General features: G+C 34.3%; 1 protein-coding gene across 2 annotated transcripts in view; it reads right to left on the bottom strand.

Moving 5' to 3' along the window:
• Window positions 1-4,422, bottom strand: part of LOC106459862 (nuclear receptor subfamily 2 group F member 1-A-like) — a 42,849-nt gene extending 38,427 nt beyond the window's left edge. The window contains exon 1 of one of the 2 annotated variants that reach the window (XM_022386420.1): window positions 3,639-4,422. In XM_022386420.1, the coding sequence (XP_022242128.1) occupies window positions 3,639-4,029 (391 nt within the window). In that variant the 5' untranslated portion in view covers window positions 4,030-4,422. The remainder of the gene's footprint in view (window positions 1-3,638) is intronic. The other variant, XM_013919534.2, reaches the window with a different exon arrangement.
• Between the last annotated feature and the right edge of the window lie 19,242 nt (window positions 4,423-23,664).

The following is a 23,664-nucleotide window of genomic DNA, read 5'->3' as shown; positions in this document are numbered from 1 at the left end:
TGTAGATCAACATAACAAACATTGAACACAAAGTATCTGTGTTACATTACCTGTTAGACTCTGTTAGTGTACTCAACTATCTATCGTCTGCTTTAATGTGTTGCAGTATATATTAGATCGATCTTTCTTAATGTATTCCATTATCTGTTATGTTGATCTACACTGTTCTCTTTAGTGTGTTCAATGTTTGTTATGTTGATCTACACTGTTCTCTTTAGAATGGTGTAATATTCTGGGATACAGTATGAATAAATATAGCGGCAGAGAATTGTAAACTACAGATACTACAGCGTCTAAACTGCTTGCTACACTTCACTTATACGACGTACGTCAAAATTCATATTCACCAGTATTTCAGATATCACGGCTAGTCTTTTTATTTTACTGTTTGGACCGCATTTAACAAATACATTTAACCCACTTTCTTCATAGTTAGATATTACGGTTTAGACTGCTATATCATATTTTATATATCTGTTTTTCTGATTATGTCGTATTGAGAATGTCATAATTGTTTTATGTTTATTCATATTATAAGCACTAAGGAAAGACCGACGGCTAAAAACTGAAAACATATATGTTTGGCAGCGGTTAACCAACGACGAGGCTCATTTTAGAATTAACACAACTAATACTGACTGACATACGTTTTTTTTATTCCAATACAGACTAAAAACACTTCTTCATGTGGTAGTTTTCTGTAACGTGTATATGTTTAATCTAACCCCAAGCATGTTCTAAGTGTTTAATCTAATCTCAAGCATGCTCTAAGTGTTTAATCTGATACTAAGCATGTTCTAATTGTTCAATATAATCCCAAGCATGTTCTAATTGTTTAATCTGATACCAAGCATGTTCTAATTGTTTAATCTAACCCCAAGTTTGTTCTACGTATTTAATCTAACCCCAAGTTTGTTCTAAGTGTTTAATCTAATCACAAGCATGTTCTAATTGTTTAATCTAACCCCAAGTTTGTTCTACGTATTTAATCTAATCCCAAGCATGTTCTAATTGTTTAATCTAACTCCAACTTTGTTCTACGTATTTAATCTAACCCCAAGTTTGTTCTAAGTGTTTAATCTAATCACAAGCATGTTCTAATTTCAGTATACCAACTGATGAAAACTACTAAAACCTGTTATGTATATACTGCTATTTTTGATGTAGGTACCATGGGTTAGTGTGTTCCAGTATCTGTGTTACACTATCTGTTAGACTCTGTTAGTGTACTCAACTATCTATCGTCTGTGTTAGTGTATACCAGTGTCTGTTAGTTTAAAATAATAGTGTTAGAATGCTCTACTGTCCAGTATCTGTGATACACTACCTGTTAGACTTTGTTAGTGTACTCAACTATCTATCGTCTGCTTTAGTGTGTTGCAGTATCTGTGTTACACTACCTGTTAGACTTTGTTAGTGTACTCAACTATCTATCGTCTGCCTTAGTGTGTTAAACTTTTGTAATTATGAATATAATGGGGAACAGAAAATTTGAAAGAGTTAGAATATCGTGTTAATTCTGTTTGCGAATTCTAGAACATATTCATATTACATTATTACATTGGTGATGTATTTTAAGAGAAAGCTTTGTTAGTATATCCATATTACACTATTACATTGGTGATGTATTTTAAGAGAAAGCTTTGTTAGTATATCCATATTGTTACAGCCACGTCTTCCTCCGTTTTGTTGGAATTATGATACTAAACAGCATAGTTTTTGTTAGAACAATTATAAGATAATAGCTGTAAGCTTAAAGTAAATGGTTGCCAATAATTTTCAGGATATTTACAGTAACAAACATGTCCACCTTCGTGAGAGTTTTAGCGGTTTACTTCGTAGAATCTGTTTAGGATTGAACTATCAGGGTATTAGTTTAAGGCCGTGATTGAATTTCATATAAGTCTATAAAATGTACACTACAAGTAGCTTATGGACAGAAGTAAGCTATTGTTTCGATTAGAATTATTATAAGTAAAAATACATTTATGATGGCAAGTTTGTCAGTGTAATTAGGTGTATATACCAAATCCATAGTACGTTCGTTACGACGATGAAGTTTAACAGGTTAAACAATAGAGTTAAAACGATGAATAATAATCATAATATCCCACACAATACTGTACTAAGTAGTGTAACTAAGATCGCTCTAGTGTTTCGGATATCTCGAACGATTTCAAGAACGTTATACAGTCCTAAGTAGTCGTTTATGCGTGTTTTGTTTGTGTTAATATTATTTATTTATTTATTTCCATTTGTAAAGCAGCAGTCAACTTAACTTTATTGTTTTATTATATTTCTGCTTGTTGTTCACGTTCTTATACCTTTCTTTTGATGTAGATGTTTTAAATTGGACTCATTTCCATCTATAATACTCTCTGATGTTTTCAGTAAATGTCGTGTTTTTGCTGAACCGCGATTGCTGTGGCGTTCAGTGAAATTAAAACAAAGAATGATAACGTACAAATAACATTAAATGACGTTTTATTCCGAATTTACAGTTTCAGCTTTTATTTTGACAAATACACTATTATATTAGTTTTAGAATACGATATTGTTATAGTTTTCCATAACTTTGTATATACAAATATGCTGTTGTGTTTCAAATCCAGTTCTTATGTAACGGTTCTGTAACATGGTCTTAACAACGACATCTGTTGTATAAAAACTAAACTTATGTTGGACACCATAATGCTTCCAAAACGAATAAGAAATACGTTTTAAAATACTCAATTCTACTGTTAATTGTAACTAACCTATTCAACGTTTCGCTAAGGTTTCACAAGTAAAAACATATGGTTAAAAGTTCAACACACTTTCTTATTATACCTATTCGGACATGTAGAGCATAAAGTATTAATTAGATCAAACATTTACATGTGCAAGTTATAGATTATATCTAACATAACCGAATATATTTGCTTCGTTCTTATACTTGCTTAAAAGGCTTAACAAAGCTTTCTCTTAAAATACATCACCAATGTAATAATGTAATATGAATATGTTAACAAAGCTTTCTCTTAAAATACATCACCAATGTAATAATGTAATACGAATATGTTAACAAGGCTTTCTCTTAAAATACATCACCAATGTAATATTGTAATATGAATATGTTAACAAAGCTTTCTTTTAAAATACATCACCAATGTAATAGTGTAATATGAATATGTTAACAAAGCTTTCCCGGTACATCTATAATATATAATAAACATATATAATAAAACTACGTATTATGTATAAAATACTATTGATCTTGCAGTATTATTGTAAGCAAACTGTCTATACATTATTCATTGTTTAACAGTAATATCAGAACAATCTTATAAAAGTCCCATGTAAAACATACATTGTGTATTAAGGTTACACCTACATCTTAACGTTCAGTCATAAAGATTCACTGAGAAACCCTAATGTTTTAGGTAGATATAAAATACATAAACAATGTTTATGTTCCAGAAGTTAGCTATCAGGTACTAGCTTGCTATATACGTATATAGATTAACTTATAGATGGCATATAGGTTAAATATGGTATTGTACGTCGCATTTGCTTCTTAGTAGACTAAGCAACTTATCCTTGATTACGTCACAGTTGTCCAGTGGCGTGATGTTAGCGTTAGAGAAATGCAAGCTAACCTGGGAACCTACCCTCCCTGCGCATGCCCATCTTGAGACACTTCTTGAGCCGACAGTATTGGCACTGGTTTCGATGATGTTGGTCAACTGGGCAGTTTCTGTTTCCGCGACAGGTGTATGTCAAGTTCCGTCTGACGCTTCTTTTAAAGAAGGACTTACAACCTTCGCATGTGAACTGGCCGTAGTGCTTACCACTGCTTTTATCCCCACAGACCACACATTCCATATGTTGAACGTTTTTATCTACAGTCTGCGATGTCGTACTGGGCTGTGGGGGCGGAGGAGGACCGTTATGACTGTCTGTCGGTGTCTGCGGCGTTAGGTCGGTTTCCGGTACCGAGACTCCAGCAGTCGGCGGTGGATCCCTCCAAGACGTTACGGCCAGCGCCATGCCAGAGATCTAAAGTTACACACTGATTCTTTTGTGAGCTAGTTCACTGAGAACGGTGAATCGCTTCAGACTATCGGTATTACCTCCCCATAGAAAGAGTCCAGGACGGGGCCGAAGTAAGCCTTATATTATCCTAAATGGAAAGGCGCTGGTATGTTCTACTCCCCACCCAACACAATGGCATTCCGCGTGTCTTTACACAGCCAAGGCAGACGGGCAACTAGAGCTGCCCCACTCAGGCTTCACAACAACAAGCCCTCTGCCCCCAAGCAACCCAAGTAAGGAGGAACTGCGCGTGAACCTGCGTGAACTTGGGCCAGAATGAGTTGGTAAGAGTCGGAAAGTAACTTGCTGTGCTACGAGTAGCTAGTGAGTGGTGGACTTCAAAGACCGTGAATTATGACATAATAGTCGAGGCTGTTTAGTTGTCATGGAAACCTTTCCATATATGGCTGCGGTGTCATCAAAGTTCAAGATGTCTATTAGTGAGTGATAATCCCGGTTTAGCCTACAAGCAATCAGAGCGCGGAGACTTAGAGGTTTGAACTGCTTTCTCATTGGTCATTCTCTCGTGCCGATACTCGGGCAATCTGCCAGCTTGCTGCTTGCTCTGATCCTCGAGCTCACTTGCGCCTAGTGTTATGGCTATCGTGGCCAATCACTCGGAATTTGGCCAAAGTATCGGACTCAGGAGGTGTAAAAAATGGGCTGGCCCATGATATCACAATATTGACATCAAAAACCTCCCACAATTTTAATACATCCCAAACTTCCCAAAGAATACCCAGCAGAAAGGCGAATCGAGAACGCTTCCTAGCTGAGCTGAGACAGTTATGTATTGTCACTACGGGTGTTCAGCACAGTTTGTTCTATTACTGTGGGCGAGTATGTAGCAGTTAAAAGTAAGCTCGTAGAATATAAAACTATTCCGCACCTTATTGCCTTCTTATTACAGACTTCACAACACTACTCTGTAAGGAGCTACCGAAACTGAAAACTATACTTCAGCGTAACAAAACAACACACTTGCGAGTTTGTGTAATTGTATTTAATTACTGCTTTATAGATTATGATGTAGCATCTATAGAAACGTTATGCGCTACAATGAAAAGCTGATTTTATTATTCTAATCAACATTCCCATTGTTAACTTAAAACTTACTTGCAAGTTTGTGTAACTGTATTTAATTACTATCTTATAGATTACAATGTGGCACCTGTAAAAAAAAAAAAACTTTAATAATAAATAATCAATGATGTTTATACGTTCAGATGAATATGCTGATCGGGAGAATTTGGAGTAAATCAATATTTCCTTGGTGTCAAAAGTAGGGTAAGTTAGTTTGATCCGACAAAGTAACTAGATATACGCCGAACGTAATATAAGACAAAAATTATAAATTCCTTATTTTTAGTCGAGTTAAAAGACAGTCTTAGAGTACAAACAAACCAGGTAGGTAATGTCTTTCTTAAAGGTTCGTTTATGTGTTTCGTTTGTACGTAGTTTGTTACTACTACGATCAAACTGAATTTCAATTTATAGAGACTGACATAATCATCATTTTTAAACGACGGAGAGTAAAATATTTTCAAGAATTTAAAGAAATTAAATCTTTTTTTTTCCAAAAATGTGTACCTTCCTGTTTCTTTAAGAAATGTAATTTATGTTTATTTAACAGCGTATATCATTTGTATTATTTAACATGTATGTTAAGTGTCGAAAAAGGTACGTTACCCTCCGTTCTGTATGTGTAATGTTTGTTTTATAGACATATCTGTTTCCTCTCGTATCAGTATGTGTAATATATATATCCTTTTAAACGTGCTTATCTTGATATCTCCTCCATATTTATACTGTTTGTCGTTTATCTTTGCAATAATAATGCTGAATTTGTGTCTCTTCTATAGGATATTTGTCTTTCTTGTTCTATTTGTTCTATTTACTTGTCAATATATATTATGTTTAACTTCATGTCTTGTTGATATGTGTGATATTTGGGTTTATAATAATGCTTACATTATAGTCTCGTCAATACGTGTAATCTTCGTCTTTTTAGTTATGTTTAACTCTTTATCTCATCAATACGTGTAACGTTTGCTTTTCTAACAGTACGCACCTCGTTATCTAACCAAAGAGTTCACTAAGTGTTTTTCTACCTAGCCGTTTTTAACCACTTCACCATTCTAAATATATATATCGTAAACCTGTCAAATCACTTCCGCTTCTTCACTCGCCAAAATAACCTATAGGCTAAAAAGGTTCAGGTTGTATACACGGAAATCTCTTTCTGTATCTAAAGTTACATATATTCATTTTTCAACTAAGTTCACTCGCTTCAAATAGTTTTAGGTTAGTGTCTCGAGCAAAGCAAACCTGATAATAGCAAGTCATCAGTAGCTGTTGGAAAGTAAGATGAGAAAACAGGTTTACAAGGTAGTCAAGCATCGTGTCTGACAACAAGCTAGACTCTCCAATAAAGTAACGTGCTTCTTTATTTTACAAATCTTCTTTCATTGGCGTTTGAAACTGTGATGTTCTTCACTCTCCTATTCTGTTATTTTATGTCTTTTATTTTATAACAAATATATGTTATGATGCTTCTCAATTGGACTGAAATAACTAGGAAAGCCTTTAGCAAATTAAGAGAAGAAAACCAGGAACTTTGTTGTTTTCCTTAGAAAGATATTCGACATAAAGTGCCCCTCCCTCCAGTGGCTCAGCTGTAAGTCCACGGGCTTATAAACGCTAAAAAGTGACGGTTTCCATACCCGTGGTTGGCACAGCACTGATGGCCCATTGTGTAGCTTTGGGCTTAACTTCGAACAAATCGACCAAAATCTTTGTTGAAACCAATTAGTAACACTAGAGGAATTAGGTTGAAAACCTAATAATTTAGGAACAAAAATTAAAAACAAGAAAAAACACCAAACCAACTTACCCAAACTACATGTACACATCTATCAAACAAAATTTAAATGAATTTATTCAAACGACACATTTCTCAGTTTATTTAAACCTCATTGCTTTATAAAAAGCAGTTCTTTTATCCAAGAACACACTTTATAATTTACACATTGCTCGCGTGTGCACAATTTGAGATACGATACCTGAAGAGGTAATCATTCAAGTTGAATCTCAGCTTAAAAGTTTTGCGAATTTGAATAGAATAATACGTCGTGAATAAAAGCATGACCAGACTTTAAGTACTAGTAGCTCCCATTCGATAAAAACAAAGCATAATCAGCACTCCGTTATAGTTGATTTTATGGACTTTAATTTTTAACTGTCAAGTTAACTATGATATATTATAGTCATGTGCTACAGCCAAGTTCATAACATACTCTTTGCTGGGGAGGTTTCAGAGTGAGCTCACGTGTAGTTTATTACTTAAAGGAAGTGGTTACCTAGACCGAGGGCAGGAAGAGGCGTCAGACGGCTGCCACATAATGTTACGCTGGAGATCCTGCAACCTACACGTATTTCGTCGATGGTTGAAACGTGACTCTGCCATCTCCTTGGACAAGTCGAAGGTCTGTTGTAGTCACGGATCAGCATAGCCACTTGTAAGACCAGTTCTATAAGTTGCCTTTATTGGCCGCTGGGGCAGATCAGGGAGCTGTTAGTACAGGTACATCAAGTGTCTTTAGGCACGTATTCAGATACAAGTCTTTCCTACACCTTTCTCGAAAGACAGATCACAATAGTCATTCCTTCAATCTCTCACTCCTATCACCTTTTCCGCAACTTAAAGAATAACATTTATAAAATATTCCCTGCTTAGTATTATTATAAACTAGAAAAAAGAAAAGATAAGCCACTGAGGTATTCCTATCAAATCCAGTAAATAATATATCCAACAAATGCTGACCTGACCTCACTAATCCTTAAACTAAGATATCCAACGGAGATCTCCAAGAGTAACAGTCAGTTTTTCTCTTGCACCTACCAGTATTTGTCTTCGACATCACGTGACATATTGCTCATAAAATCTTGTCTGCAATAAGTATTTGTTATAATTTCACGTATTATTTCAAAGATGAAGTCATCTACGAAATATGTGGTTGCTGTCAGTATTTTATTCTTACGAAAATGTGTGCTTAAAAAACGACTTTTATCTGTCCCACCCCTTGTCACTTAATACTTTTGAAGCTCAAGAAACAGAGAGTGCAGTCAGCGTATAGGCACATTGTGGGTTTAATATTATGCATTAGTATCTTATCGTAGTTAGCACAGATATTAAGCTGGTCAGGCGTATTCTCAGAGTACAGGATGTTTAACTATGGCTCTAAATGTACTTCACCTATTTACAAAATTACAGGCCCTTTTCTCATCTTTAATGAAGCTCAATCGTCGATATGTTTGGGTGTTTCGTTGAAAGTATGAAATGTTTCACTTTTTTAGTCTTTGTTAGATATACACGTTTGTTTTCGTTTAAGTTTAATGCAAGTGTTATGATTTAGATAAGTTATATAGCGCGAATGTTAAATTTAGTTATTTTTAGAAGCGTAGCTTATTTCAGGTTTATTTACGTAACTATTTAGGAATCACACATTGTGTAGTTCAATTGCTCTGAATTGCCGATTGTTATATTATTGCGTCATGTTACTAGAACTTTCAGAGTTTTTCTCGTTGTTTCAACTGAGTATTATTGCATCATAATATCTAGCAGTATGCGGAACGTTCTAGACCTCTGTCGTGGTATACATATACGCGTTTGAAATTTAGTTTGATAGTTAGATCTAGACTTCATGGTTGTGAGTTTAGCCATAAAGAGCGTATAATGGCGATTTTAAAGTGAAATTATCACAGACTGTATTGTAATAATAGAATAGAGAAGAATAATTCGTCTTGCCAGTTGTGTTCTAAAGTAATTGGACCAGCTTATGTGGACTTTGACGAAAAAGAGACAATTATTTAAAGCTCTAGATACAAGTATGATAACCGAATGAACACTTGTATATATGTTTGACTTGTTTTAATATATTATTTTTAAGCACGTGGACTGCATAAACCCTGACAGTCTTATATATTATTCACAATTCCTGAATGCTTATAATAACTTAGACAATAGTAAACAGTGACACTGCGTGAAAAACAGAAGTTACCCTAAGTTCAATAACTGTGAACGAAATGTAGGTTTGAGTTACTAAAATATGAGAGCCATGTTATGAAGTGTTGGATTTGAGCTACAAGTGTATGAGAACCATGCTACGAGGTGTTGGATTTGAGCTACAAGTATATGAGAACCATGCTACGAGGTGTTGGATTTGAGCTACAAGTATATGAGAACCATGCTACGAGGTGTTGGATTGAGTTATATAGATATGAGAACCAGACTGTCATTATAACAAATATGCCAAAATAGGCTAAATGATCTTCTTCTGTCATATTTTTATTTTATATACCGGAAAATATATTAATAAGCTGATTTCATATTTGAAACATTGTATTTAAATCTAGTTAAACTTTAAAAATCTTTGTTTTATTGATATTCGAAAATGTAAAATTAAATAATGTAGACTAGAACAATTAATTTTGATGCTTATGTTCCTGCCTTTTTCACTTTACCTTCGTAAAATCGCTTTGCTCCGTGATTATGGAATGTTTTAGACTCATAATACTTTAGTCTTGAAAGAATTTTGCAAACAATCCTATTATAACTCAAGGTTGACACACGAACACATTCTGATTGCGTGCAAGTGGCGAGCTAATAGTGTCCTTATAACACAAAGCGAATCATTAGATTAGACGGTTCAGTAACACCTAATACCTAGCCGTAAATTTAACCTTGTAGAAAACAGAGCATTTTACAGAACAGATGTTTATAGTGTATTTTAATGTTGCATTAAATGTTTGAATATATAGAGTTTTTGAAGATGGCTTTATAAAACACATAAAGAGTTACTAGAGCTAATTTATCAAAACATTAAAAAAATTGTTAAAACTCACTTTATCAAATATCTAAAGATTTGCTGAGGCTTACTTTATTAAACATGAAAAGATTTATTGGAACTTACTTTATAAAAACAGTAGCTGGAGTATCCGTCTCGTGGACGGAAGTTATGTAAATTCATGATTAATTAAAGGTTATCTTAGGACATAAAAAGTTGATTCCCTTATATGTAATTGTAATAAACACAAAATCGCCCATAAAAACTGTAAAACACAAAATGTGAAAGCGCAAGTCCATCTCCCCATGGACCCAACAAACCATCATATCAAGTCTGGTGAAGATCCATCTACAGTGGTGCTAAAAAACGCACAAACGCACATAGGAACCACAAAATACAAAACTGAAAATTTGTAAGTAATCCCGCATAGACCTAATGAACCTCCATACCAATTCTGGTGTAGATCTATCCACGTCCTGCGATGTAGCTACATGGACATACAAGAGACAGTACTATTATATTTATATAGATGTAAATAATTTTTGGAACTTACTTTATTAAAACATGTAAAGAGTTTGGAACTTACTTTATCAAAACATTTAAAGAATTGTGTGGACTTACTTTATTAATTAATTAAAACTCTAGCAAAGTTCCCCGCGTTACTCGGAAGAAATTGGCTTTAAATATCCTCAGTTGCTTTGATTAAATCAAAAATATTAATCGTGATTTTTTTTTGCAAAAGAATAAATATTTTAATTAAAATTAATAAAAATAACAATGTGCGAAAATAATAAAGATTTACTTAAGTTATTTTTATTAAAGCAAAACCGGGTACATTGCTCTTGCTGCTTGTATGTGCTTTGCATGATATTTCAAGTTTCCAAAACAAAATTCCGAACCTTTTGGTGTCCTATGTGGGCAAGTGTCGTTTACCATTGCAACTCAAAAAACCATAGTATATCTATTACATACACAGTCATTTTAAACAATATAAACAAACGAAAGATCAAGGAATCCATCTTAATTGAACAAAACAACCCTACTCTAAACCAACACCCCGGGGTGCCAAGATACCTCTTCTAAGTTTTACAACAGTATCCGGTCATGTGACCTCTTTGTTCAATAATGTATATATATATATATTTGTGTCAGTGTAAATTACTTGTACCTGATGATGACAAAACCTCGTCGAAACGTTGTACATTTGCTGTTATGTTAAACTGATATTAAAGTTTTTCTTCATTACCTATTCAAGCCGTCTCCAAGCATCATTAGTCTCATAGAATTTGTATTCTGACTTTATTATCGTTCCATTTAATGAAGAATTCATTTATTCTCTTCTCGTTGCAACACAACGTAAGTGGAAATTTGCCAATACCACCTGTAAAACAGGCATGTGCAACATCTTCCAAAGCACGAGCCGCATAACAATTTTCAAGTGTACTCGCGGGCCACACCATAAGAAGCAGAAATAAATCTTAAAAATACTGCAATTTCCTTAGCAACATTTCTAGTTATTACCATAAAAATGGTAGAAAAAGAGTAGCAGTAGAATATATAGTGAATGAGAGTATTGTTTAAATAATAAAAGTTATGAAAAACAAAATGTTTTAAATCACTTACTGTAATAGTAGGTGGATTATATGCATTCGTAGCTAATGATCTGCCCCCAGTGGCACAGCGGTATGTCTGCGGATTTACACCCTAGAAACCGCGTTTCGATACCCGTGGTTGGCAGAGCACAGACAGCCCATTGTGTAGCTTTGTGCATAACTTCAAACAAACAAGCTAATGATCTATATTGTAATATTATATAAGTTTAAAATTTATCAGGCAATATTAAAAAGAAAAACATGAATTTCCCCTAGTGTGAGAAATGTAACATTTTCTCTCTAGGCATCCCCTCTTTTCTAATTTATTCACCACCCCTCCAATAAGTACGAAGTTTAAGGTAGATTATTCACTATAATATCATCATTGCACAAACAAACCATAATTTTCCTAGCCTTCAAGCTTGTTTGGTTACAGAGCCATCAAATAGAAAATCAGACCCCTCCTATCACACCCATCAGTCACGTCCTCTTTTTCACGATTTGCTAATAGTTCTTTCTTATGTTTATTACTATATTTTTTATAACCAATAGAAAGCCAAAGTTTTCATCTATCAAATGACATATTATATTACATTGTCTTCTGTACAGAGAATTGTCAATTTCTCTTTTACTACAAACTTTGTTCCCATAGGAAAGATTTCGACTTGCATGGATAAATTTGTGTTTTGTTGCACAATAGACAGTCTACAGCGGTGATTACCCTTATATACACAACAATAGTCCATAAGGCAAAGAAACATAATTGAAGTTGAAATGATCTGATTTATTTCATTTGTTAAAAGTAATTTAATTCCAGAATTGTTGTCAGTATGTAAGCACTCGTAATTTATTGATTTTTCTTTGACTGATTATAGAAAAAAATATGAGTTTGTGGGTGGCTCGCGGGCCGGATTCAACTATATTTTAAAAACTCATCGCTGGCTGTACGTTGCACATGCCTATTGTAAAGTCGTCGCATAGCTGACTCTTGCAAGTGCACGCAAGCAAAGGAAAGTATATGGCTGAAGCAAGCCAATTTAGTTGAGGCAGTGAGCGCGCATGTTCGACAGAAAGCACCAGCCTTTTTCAGTTAAGGGAACTTAGAGAGTAGGCATGTATGTGTAGAAGAAAGCGAGAAGAAGGGAAAGAGCAGAGAAAGAGGAAGAGAGGAAAAAGAGAACCAGCAGAGAAGCAAATGGAAGCTGCACAAAGTTTAAATCATTTTAACACATGATTGATCATGGATAGAATGATAAGAAGAAGTCCTCATACGGAAAAGAATCGTAAATAATAAGTCTCTTGATCATGCATTACTAAGAAAATCTGGCTTTCTCCATCTGAGACTAATTTGTCATCCCGTTTCCCAAAAATTGCTATATTGGTCAATTTGGCCTCCATTTGTGGTCTCAAAACGGCCTCTGAGACTGCAGCTACATAGTTCTTGTTACTTCTCACACAAAGTTGTATCTTTACCCCTAGTCTGGAGTTTATACTTTTAAAAATGAGGCCATGCATAAGGAACAGACCCACAGAAAGACATTCGGCCTTATATATATATAAATAATTGTTGGAACTTACTTCATTAAAACGTGTAAGGATTGGTTCGAACTTACATCATTAAAACATGTAAAAAATTTTTAGAACTTACTTCATTAATACGTGTAAAGATTGGTTCGAACTTACGTCATTAAAACATGTAAATAATTTTTCGAACTTACTTTATTAAGACGAGTAAAGATTAGTTCAAACTTAATTCATTAAATCATATGAAGAATTCTTGGACTTCACGTTATTTAAAGATGTAAAGATTTTTTGAAGCTTACTTTATTAAAACATGTAAAGATTTGTTGAAGCTTACTTTATTAAAATATGTAAATAATTGTTGAAGCTTACTTTATTAAAACATGTAAAGATTTGTTGAGACTTACTTTATTAAATCACGTAAAGATTTGTTATGAGTTACTTTATTAAAATATTTAAATTTTTTTAAGGCTTACTTTATTAAATCATGTAAGGATTTGTTGAAACTTACTTTATTAAAACATGTAAATATTTGTTGAAGCTTACTTTATTAAAACATGTAAATAATTGTTGGAGCTTACTTTATTAAAATATGTAAAGAATTGTTAAAAATTACTTTATTAAAACATGTAAAGAGTTTGGAACTTACTTTATTAAAACAAGTAAAGATTTTTTGAGTCTTACTTTATTGAAATATGTAAAGAATTGTTGGAACTTCCTCATTAAAATACGAAAAGAAAAGAATTACTGAAACTATTAATATATACAATGAATTACTTTAAAGGTAAATACGAAGAGTTGCTGGAATTGACTTTATCAGAACATGAAAAGAACTTTTGTTAGCTGACTTTATTAGAACATGAAAAGAACTTTTGTTAGCTGACTTTATTAGAACATGAAAAGAACTTTTGTTAGCTGACTTTATTAGAACACGAAAAGAACTTTTGTTAGCTGACTTTATTAGAACATGTAAAGAACTTTTGTTAACTGACATTATTAAAATATATGAACTTCTGACATTATGCTTTCATACAAAAATAAGCGACATCTTGATGGTATATTTAGATTAACTGGTAGAGCTGGAATAGCTTTTTGAATATAGTTAAAGCATAAGGTTTTGTAACATGTCCATAAGTCATGAAAAATTATTTAATTGTATCTAATTTTTGGTTTATAAGAGCTCTTGGATAAAGGATTCTGAGATTGTTTCACACATTTCTAATCTATATAGCTTTAATATGATAAAAGAAAATTAAACTATGACTCGGAAAGTGAAGTTAATAAGAAATACTTCCTTCTCTACAATCAAAAACCACAAAATACTTGTCTTCAGATATTGCTTAATTAATTCCTTTCTTACTAACTTCGTTCTGTATTTATTGTAGCAAGTTTTCAACTCTCTGCCTCAAGCCGTCTTTAAGCCAACTGTTACGTAACAAGTATCCTCATTAAGCAACAGATGGCCTGAAGACTTCAAGAAAGGAGTTTAAAACTTGCTACGATAACTATGGAACCTAGAAAATAAAACAGAGAAAATAAAGTTTCTTACTTGCTATTAATATACTCATATTATGAATTTAAAATAGGAAATACTTTTAATAGCTATAAATTTTGAAATAATTTACAAATCAAGTCTTCAATTATAGCTTTTTTACAAAAATAAACGGTGCTTTTCCATTACTTATCACAATTCATGAAATGATATTTATTCTTGCCATTCAGATTAGTTATTATAAATGATAAGTTAACAGTGCTAGCAAGGGTACGTTTCTTCATGCAAGGAAATGCAACTGAAACCACAACAGAACATATTCATTTATCTGAAAATAAAAGCTGCTGATTGTATTCTCTTTTGTTACATCAACTGAACAATAGATTAGGCCTCATTAATGCACACTGAACTAACGTAGTATGTGGATTAATGGTAGTTTACATTATCTGTGGGAATTCCATGGGTTAGAACAATAGACATACTATTTAAAGTCGATATCGTATTCATAGATAAAGAGCGTTTTGGAAGTTAGAACTTTGTCGACTCAATCCGAATGTTAAAACCAGTTGTATGAAAAACTGGTTAGAGATGGATTGCTTGAGTCGTTCTAAACTGTAAATAGGAATGTGGTCCATTGTTATAGAGTACAAGAATACAGTAGAATAAATACTCCATTTAGAACATTGTATGGTCAAACATGTTTCTTCGAGCATTTCCCCGCTGTATTAACAAGTTACGGTGACATAATGTTTTCCAAGTTATTTTGACCGAGTCTCTTAGACAGGTCCGCTTTAAACGTGTCAGGACCGTCAGATTGTCCTTCTTATGATTTAAGCTGTATTTAAAGACTCAGGAATTAAAATTAATTGAATGAGAAATTATAAGTTACCTTTTGATAAAGGTATTTTAGAAATAAAGTATAAAACCAATATATAAGGGAAGAATTTGTACCGAAATGTTTAGAAGAGTATAAACATAATAACTGATCGTTGATCAGAAGAGACATTGTTACTTCTTTTCTAAACGTATGTTTATACTGAATTGTGCCGAGAACTGTCCAGTATACCTAACTTTCTAAACGTATGTTTGTACTGAATTGTGCCGAGAACTGTCCAGTATACCTAACTTTCTAAACGTATGTTTGTACTGAATTGTGCCGAGAACTGTCCAGTATACATAACTTTCTAAACATATGTTTGTACTTAATTGTGCCGCGAACTGTCCAGTATACTTAACTTTCTAAACGTATGTTTATACTGAATTGTGCCGAGAACTGTCCAGTATAGCTAACTTTCTAAACGTATGTTTATACTGAATTGTGCCGAGAACTATCCAGTATACTTAACTTTCTAAACGTATGTTTATACTGAATTGTGCCGAGAACTATCCAGTATACTTAACTTTCTAATCGTATGTGACCTAATGGAATCCGATTCCTCAAAGTTTATTTTTATGATACATGTGATGTAATGGTATTCAGCACTTCCAACTGTAAGAATATGTTTTAAATGGTAGTCAAAGCTTCCAACGTTTTGTTTGTTTTTGAATTTCGCGCAACGCTACACGAGGCCTATCTGCGCTAGCCGTCCCTAATTTAGCAGTGTAAGACTAGTGGGAAGGCAGCTAGTTATCACCACCCACCGTCAACTCTTGGGCTACTATTTTACCAACGAATAGTGGGATTGACCGTCACATTTCTTTAAAGGTATATTATTCACTACACATAACTAAGTATTTCTTATTCAATGTGAACTATTATCTGCTGCACATAGGTATTCACAACATTTAATATTGTGTTACCCAATGTGTTACTCAAACCCTTTATGGTTTTTGTTTTAATAAATATACAGTATTACATCATACTCTTCATCAAAATTAATTTATGTAAAAATACTCACTTTATAAATATTACCATCAATTGTAACATGAGATAGGGTATGGCCTAATCGTGTAGCTCTAAGGTAGGGATGGCCTTGTCTGAACTCTACGGGTTTATGACCTGACCATTTAGCCCAAGTATCAGATATAGGCAGAAAATACCAACAAGCTGTAATATTATTTGTAAAACTGGGTTGAATAACTTATAGTCAAAGTAACGGGAACTATCGGTATGAAATACAACAAACAGGAAAGAGATGAATCTACACCATTGTCTGAACATGAATCTGTTTCGAAAAAGTTTATACCAAACGAACACCCTTTTATACGTAACAGGTGCATATGTGTGTTTTGAAAAACAAATATTCAAAACAACTTATACAGACTCGTAAATACACCACGTTCTATGTTACTACTCAGGCGTTTACTCAATAACTAGCTTCGGGCGTTTACTCAATAACTAACTCCATACAGGTAGACAATAACATCAATATAGAACACTATGCAAACATTTTGGGCGAGACTGTACAAGTTACATGTGTAGATGTTTAATATAACATGCATTTCTCAGTTTGACAGCTATAAGCGTATTTCTATTCCATCTTAATAATAATGACCTTATTAGTTATAAAATGTGCACACATTTTATCCAAGACTGTATTATAAAATCACGCCTATAGAGGAGAAGATATTGTTCTTGTTTGAATTTCGCGCAAAGCTACACGAGGGCTATTTGTGCTAGCCGTCCTAATTTAGCAGTGTAAGACTAGAGAGAAGGCAGCTAGTCATCACCACCCACCGCCAACTCTTGGGCTTCTCTTTTACCAACGAATAGTGGGATAGACCGTCACATTATAACGCCCCCACAACTGAAAGGGCGAACATGTTCGATAGAACGGGGATTCGAACCCGTGACCCGCAGATTGCGAGTCGAGCGCCCTAACCACCTGGCCATGCCGGGCTAGAGGAGAAGAAATCAAGAAAGGAAAATACTCTAATTAGTAAACAAAAGAATCTTTCATGTAAATAGTTGCATGTAGTAGCACTATTCAAGTAATATGTATGAAAAATGCGGGACTTTTAATCCCCCCTGTACGAATGACGTACGTTATTAACCAAATGATTCCCACCCTTCTTTTGCATATTGAAAAATGGTCTTTAATGAAAACGAACCCTTGATTGATTCGAATTAGTTTCATTACTGCAGTTTCAAATAACGAGAATTTTATTTAAGACGACAGGAAAGAAACTATCGCATGTAAGATGAATGCAAGGTTTTAAAACTAAAAATGTCCCACAAATATTGTCCCTACTTTGTGAATATCGGTTTATTTCATTATCTGTGGTATCCTCACTCCAGGGGAATATCCGTGTATCAACAATGTTGTCATATACTAGTATTCGCCCTCTGTATTCCATCACGGAATTTTCAAAATTTAGGTTTGTATATGAGTCATCTTCATCATCACTGGCAAGATTGTTGATTTCTTCTTCACCTTCAGCCACACACTATCAATGCCCCTTTTGTGTAACCCTTTCTGGCAATTTATGGCTACTATTGGGAGGGGTTATGTGTTGCAGCTTTTACAAACGCTGCATGTTATTTAGGAGCAGATAACAACAAAAATGTCATACGGCATCTATCCTTTGAAAGTTGGGTTATCCACAGATGAGGGCTTCAAATTCTGTAGCATGAGTTGCTGACTAAATTTGCGAAAGACTTTGTGATTTTGACATTTTGGAACTAGAATAAAAAACTAATAAATGCACACATCTATAACAAAAGAGAAGAAAGAATACGATACACATGTCTTGACTATTTCAGTATTAAAGAGATTCATATCCTTTAAGAAGAGCAACACAACATTTTGTGATTGGAGTGTTTACCTTTTATCCCGCTGCAACCACAACATTTTGTGATTGTAGTGTTTACCTTTTGTCCCGCTGCTACTCTGTTGCAGAGGAAATGACTCAGGTAGACATCTCCCATGAAACAAATCAAGTCAGTTTGCTCTGTACTCTCCACAGCATTTTCTATCTGTACACTTGGTGATTTGCAACAAATATTGAGATTGTCAAATGTGCTGTGCAGTCCATTCTGTCAATGGTTCCTTGGCATAAAGACTTGATTATGTTCTAGAGACAAATTATATTGTCACAGTATAACCATCTTTGCTGTTGTGTGGTCATATTTCTTCATGACCAGTATTACAGAGTTGGTTGATTTTGAGTATCTCTACCAAGATTTTTCAGTTAAGGTATTTAATTTTCACAACAATTATTTAATATTTACTTTAACGATAGGCCATAAGCAAAGGACCAGCACCATTACGGATTTTGTTCTTACATTGGTTAAATTAAGCAAGCTTTAAGTAGTTGCAGTATCTACTATTGGTAATGTATTGATAAACTGAATGAAAGAAAAGCCATTTTTCATTTACTATTTACCGAAATTCCTCGTTCGTTTTTTTGCTTGCCTGATTCGAATGAACTAATGAAATTACGTGAGTAAGGATTGAACAAAAAACAGTACCAACCACTAAAGCCAACTGTTAATGAGTCAGTTTTGGCAAGACATCCTATGTTCAGAATTATCTTTTAAACTGTCCTTTTGAACCTCTCAATATGTCAATATAGTTCTTCATCATTGGAAATTCAATGAAAGTTTAGCGTCCTTTTTAATATTGTATATTTATCCAAGAGGTTTAATCATTTTCGAACTCAATCTGAGAATTGCCTATGCAAATTAGGCATACCCAGTACAATATGACCCCTCCATCCATCTGTACACATGGTGAAGGCACATGTGTAACCACTCTCTATGTGTACGTAATACTTGAATGACCCCCTGTATCAATTCACACCCCCACAGAAATGGATATCCAGCAGCAGAAAAAGTATGCCATCGTATATAGAAAGAAGAATCATATGCTCAATTAAAGACATTCTATAGGAGGGATGGAAATAGCTTGTTTTGCCAGCATTTGGCCTAATCAGTACATCATGAAGGAAGAAATCAGAACTATAGAAGTTATGTTGAAGCAAAAGAGAATTTATATTATATTTTAAACACCAGGGTAAATAAAATAGTAACTTTGAGTAGAAATCACTGTCCTAGGAGAAAAGATTCAAGTCTTATTGGTTACTAGAGTAACAGAATTGGTATCCACCTCTATACTTCAAACTCAGTGTATAAGTGTTTGGCTTAAAAAAAACAAATATAACTGTAAGGATCACTTCTAGTGGGTATACTACACAAAAACAGAGTTGCTGAAGTCATGTTTTATGCATTAAATGCATGTATGGATTGCGTTTACGTTTACTAGAGCATTTGCAGGGGATTGTTAGCTATAAACACTGTATCTTATGAACAAGAATCGCATACCAGAGAGGGGAAATGCGTCTTAAATAAGTGAAACAAAGAAACCTAAAACTTTTAAGTTAGATTACTAACGTGTGATGCATACTGTCTAGGTATTAGAGCTGTATCTGTTCCTGTAACCGTTGATTTACCTTGATTACTACCAAGGTTACAGGAACAGATACAGCTCTAATACCTAGACAGTATGCAGTTGATTTCCTCTTGATTACTACCAAGGTTACAGGAACAGATACAGCTCTAATACCTAGACAGTATGCAGTTGATTTCCCCTTGATTACTACCAAGGTTACAGGAACAGATACAGCTCTAAAACCTAGACAGTATGCAGTTGATTTACCTTGATTACTACCAACTACTAGGTTGTAAAAAATGTACCTGAATCAGCTTATTAACATGACAAAAACACTTAAATTAATACAATAGAAACTTTCAATTTATCTCCTGTTGAGCATGTTGGCACATAAACACGATGAAGACAAAATAGAGACACAACAAACAGAATCACTTAGAACTCATCATTCTATAAACATCATTGATCACCCACAAAACACGTTGTTCCATACAGTGATTCATGAAGGGAATGAGATTATGTATTTTGTATTTATGGCTAGGCTACTAAGCCTGTTTGCTACTTTCTCTAATTTTGACCTCCTGACCACAAGGAAGATGCCATTTAATAGCATATTGACACCCTGAATCCGTGCTAAAGAATAAATCACTCTTATAATGCATTGTACTTACGGCTTAAAGTATGGGGAATATTTTATTGTGTTGCACAGATTCGAACCAAGTTCACTAGCTCTACAAGATCCAACCTACGCATAATTATATATATAGATGCTAGCTAAACTAAAAATTAAAAAGTAGTTTGTAAATGTAAAATAAACATATACATATAAAAGTTAATACGTGTGAAAGGTAAACAATTATACATCATAATGGCTGATCACTTATGAATGCAGGCACATAAATGCACCATAATGGCCCTAAACGTTTACAATTACATTAATATATCAATTGTTGAAATGGTTTATCATATTATTTGGCCATAAATGCAGACAACTGTGTATGCCACACCACAGTTCAACTGTTTATGGCTGTACAAAACGGTGTAGTGGCCTAACACTGAAAGAAGTAAATAATAAAAAAAAAAACTTTACCAGAAATAAGATTAATTAAAAGGAAAGTTAACAAATGGTAGAGACAGAACTTAAAATCTATAGAGGCAGAAAAGTACAACAAAATAAGTCTCTACTGCCATAACCAATCAATGTTCATGAACTTTTACTTGACATAAAATGTTTTAATATGAGGTTTTTATGCTTTCTGGTGTCCACAGATATGATACCATTTCAGTTTATGAATAGCATAATGGCCCTTTCTGTCCATCAATACTTTCTGGCTGGTTCTGTATTGTTTTGAAACAAATTTCAGCACTGGTGGATCATAACTATACTACGGTTGCATTGCAGTATGATTGCTCGTATTGGACCGTATTTATTCTATTCTGGTTCATCATGACGTTCAAGGAGCTGTAGTCATATGTTAATCTTTCACTACAGGTACAGCGATAATTTTACTAGTCCTTTCAGCCTTAACTACTGTCTCATCTCAGCTATCTACTTTTTGGTCCAACCAATATTCTAAGCAACATATGAGAACATATGATATGTAATTACAATGGCTCATAGCTGATTAGATTACTTGAAGGATGAGGCCATTTCGACCTATTACTGAGCATTTTATGTTCATACCTAACCTCAAGGAAAGTGTAGTGACACCGAAAAAGAACGACCTGGTTGTCTGCATGACCATGGATAGAAACGTGTACAAATGTGATAACAAACATGAACACGAACCTTACGAAATCACTGCAATGATCACAATAGGCGATTGGTCTTACAAAATATCATTCATAAAATCCTGAATAAGGAACATTGACACTCACACAAGCTGCAGCTCCTGTATCAACTCAGTTATGAGGATTCCAACTTTTGTGTTGAAATGTGTGAATGATTGTTGAAAAAATTCAGTGCCGACATACCGCTGTTTGGTGGTATATTAAATATCAGGGATATAGACGGTGTCAATTAGCATGCTATTCATATATTTGTAAACACTGATGGTGAGATGTTTTATCACATTTAGGTAGAATGGACTTATTTCTTACAAACGAACGCAAATTTGGATTGAGAACATTTTAAGCATTTCTAATAAGACCCCATGGTTTTAGAATTTAAATACACTCTGTAATTTATACTTTGGTCAGTTTGGTGTCCGTAGCATGTAGAGACGAACAAATCAATGCTAGAAAACTGAAACTGAACCAAGAATTTGAAGACTGTGGCCAGCTAGTAAGAAGGAGGTAAGTATGAAGGTACAAGTTTACATATTAGTGGGTTGAAAACAAGCTTTATATATTCAACATATTCCTGTTTGCTGGTGACATTACGTTTATTTTAACTGCAATGAAATACTAGAAATACTCACCAAGTACCTGGAAACAGGATGACACAACGATGACTTAGCTGCAAACCGGGATTTCGAGAACAACCTACTCACAAAGCAGGCATTTACATATGTGATGAAAGTAAACTTAATCCTTATACAATAACAATGTTTCTTAATAACACCCTTACAAAACTCACTTGGTTAAACTTTGCTCCACCATTAAACCTTGTTTTACAAAGCTCTGTATTCTCGTGAACTTATGGAGAATCAGGTTAAACAAGCTCATGTGAACACAACTACATGCTAACATGGCAAATTTACCCATGTCAAAATTCTATTAAACAAAGCAACAGCAAATTGATAGCGACGACCACATTGTAAAAACTTTACCTGTAGTAACTATATTAACATTACATTTATAGATAGATAGATTCTTGTAACTTTATCTATATATGGCCCGGCATGGCCAGGTGGTAAGGACGCTCGACTCGCAATCTGAGGGTCGCGGGTTCGAATTCCCGTCACACCAAACATGATCGCCCTTTCAGCCGTGGGGACGTTATAATGTGACGGTTGGTAAAAGAGTAGCCCATGTGTTGGCGGTGGGTAGTGATAAGTAGCTGCCTTCCCCTCTAGTCTTACACTGCTAAATTAGGGACGGCTAGCGTAGATAGCCCTCGTGTAGCTTTGCGCGAAATTCAAAACAAACAAATTTTATGTATATTAATATCAAACTTACAGATGGGCTACTCTTGGGCTACTCATTTTACCAACGAATAGTGGAATAACTTTAACTGTTAGAGCAGAGCACAGATAACTTATTGTGTAGCTTTGTGCTTAACTAAAACAAATAAACAAACAAAACACACGGCACAGTAAATATCTGAAACATAATATTGTTGTAGGTAATTAAACGTAAAATATAAGTAACAAAACATAAGAACATACAAAATATTCAGTTAAACTATCTACTGGAACAACAAGCTCGGGATTTTATTTTCGTTTCTGATAGCTGGCTTCAAACAGATCATAAAATGTTAACTTTTGTTTTTTATTTCCAGCGCAAATATGCATAATTGGCTATCTATGTTTTGTCTAACGGTGAAACACGAAACTCGGATTTATTGTTGTAAGTCTGAAAACATCCCGCTGATTTGAACTGAATTAACACAGATGAAACGTTCCATAACGAAGGGCCTGGCACAGTCTGGTGAATAGGGCAGTCGACTCGCAATCTGCAGAACCTGCGTTCGAATTCCGTCACCGAAAATGCTGACACTTTCAGTCATGGGAACGTTATGATACGACGTCCAGTCCCACTATTCGTTGGTAAAAGAGTAGCCCAGGAGTTTGTTTGTTTGTTTTGAATTTCTCGTAAAGCTATACAAGGGCTATCTGCTCTAGCCGTCCCTAATTTAGCAGTGTAAG

The sequence above is a fragment of the Limulus polyphemus genome, unplaced genomic scaffold, assembly GCF_000517525.1.
Source record: "Limulus polyphemus unplaced genomic scaffold, Limulus_polyphemus-2.1.2 Scaffold670, whole genome shotgun sequence".
NCBI classification, from domain to species: domain Eukaryota; kingdom Metazoa; phylum Arthropoda; class Merostomata; order Xiphosura; family Limulidae; genus Limulus; species Limulus polyphemus.
The sequence above is the reverse complement of the archived record's forward strand: the minus strand, read 5'-3'. Positions and strand labels throughout refer to the sequence as shown.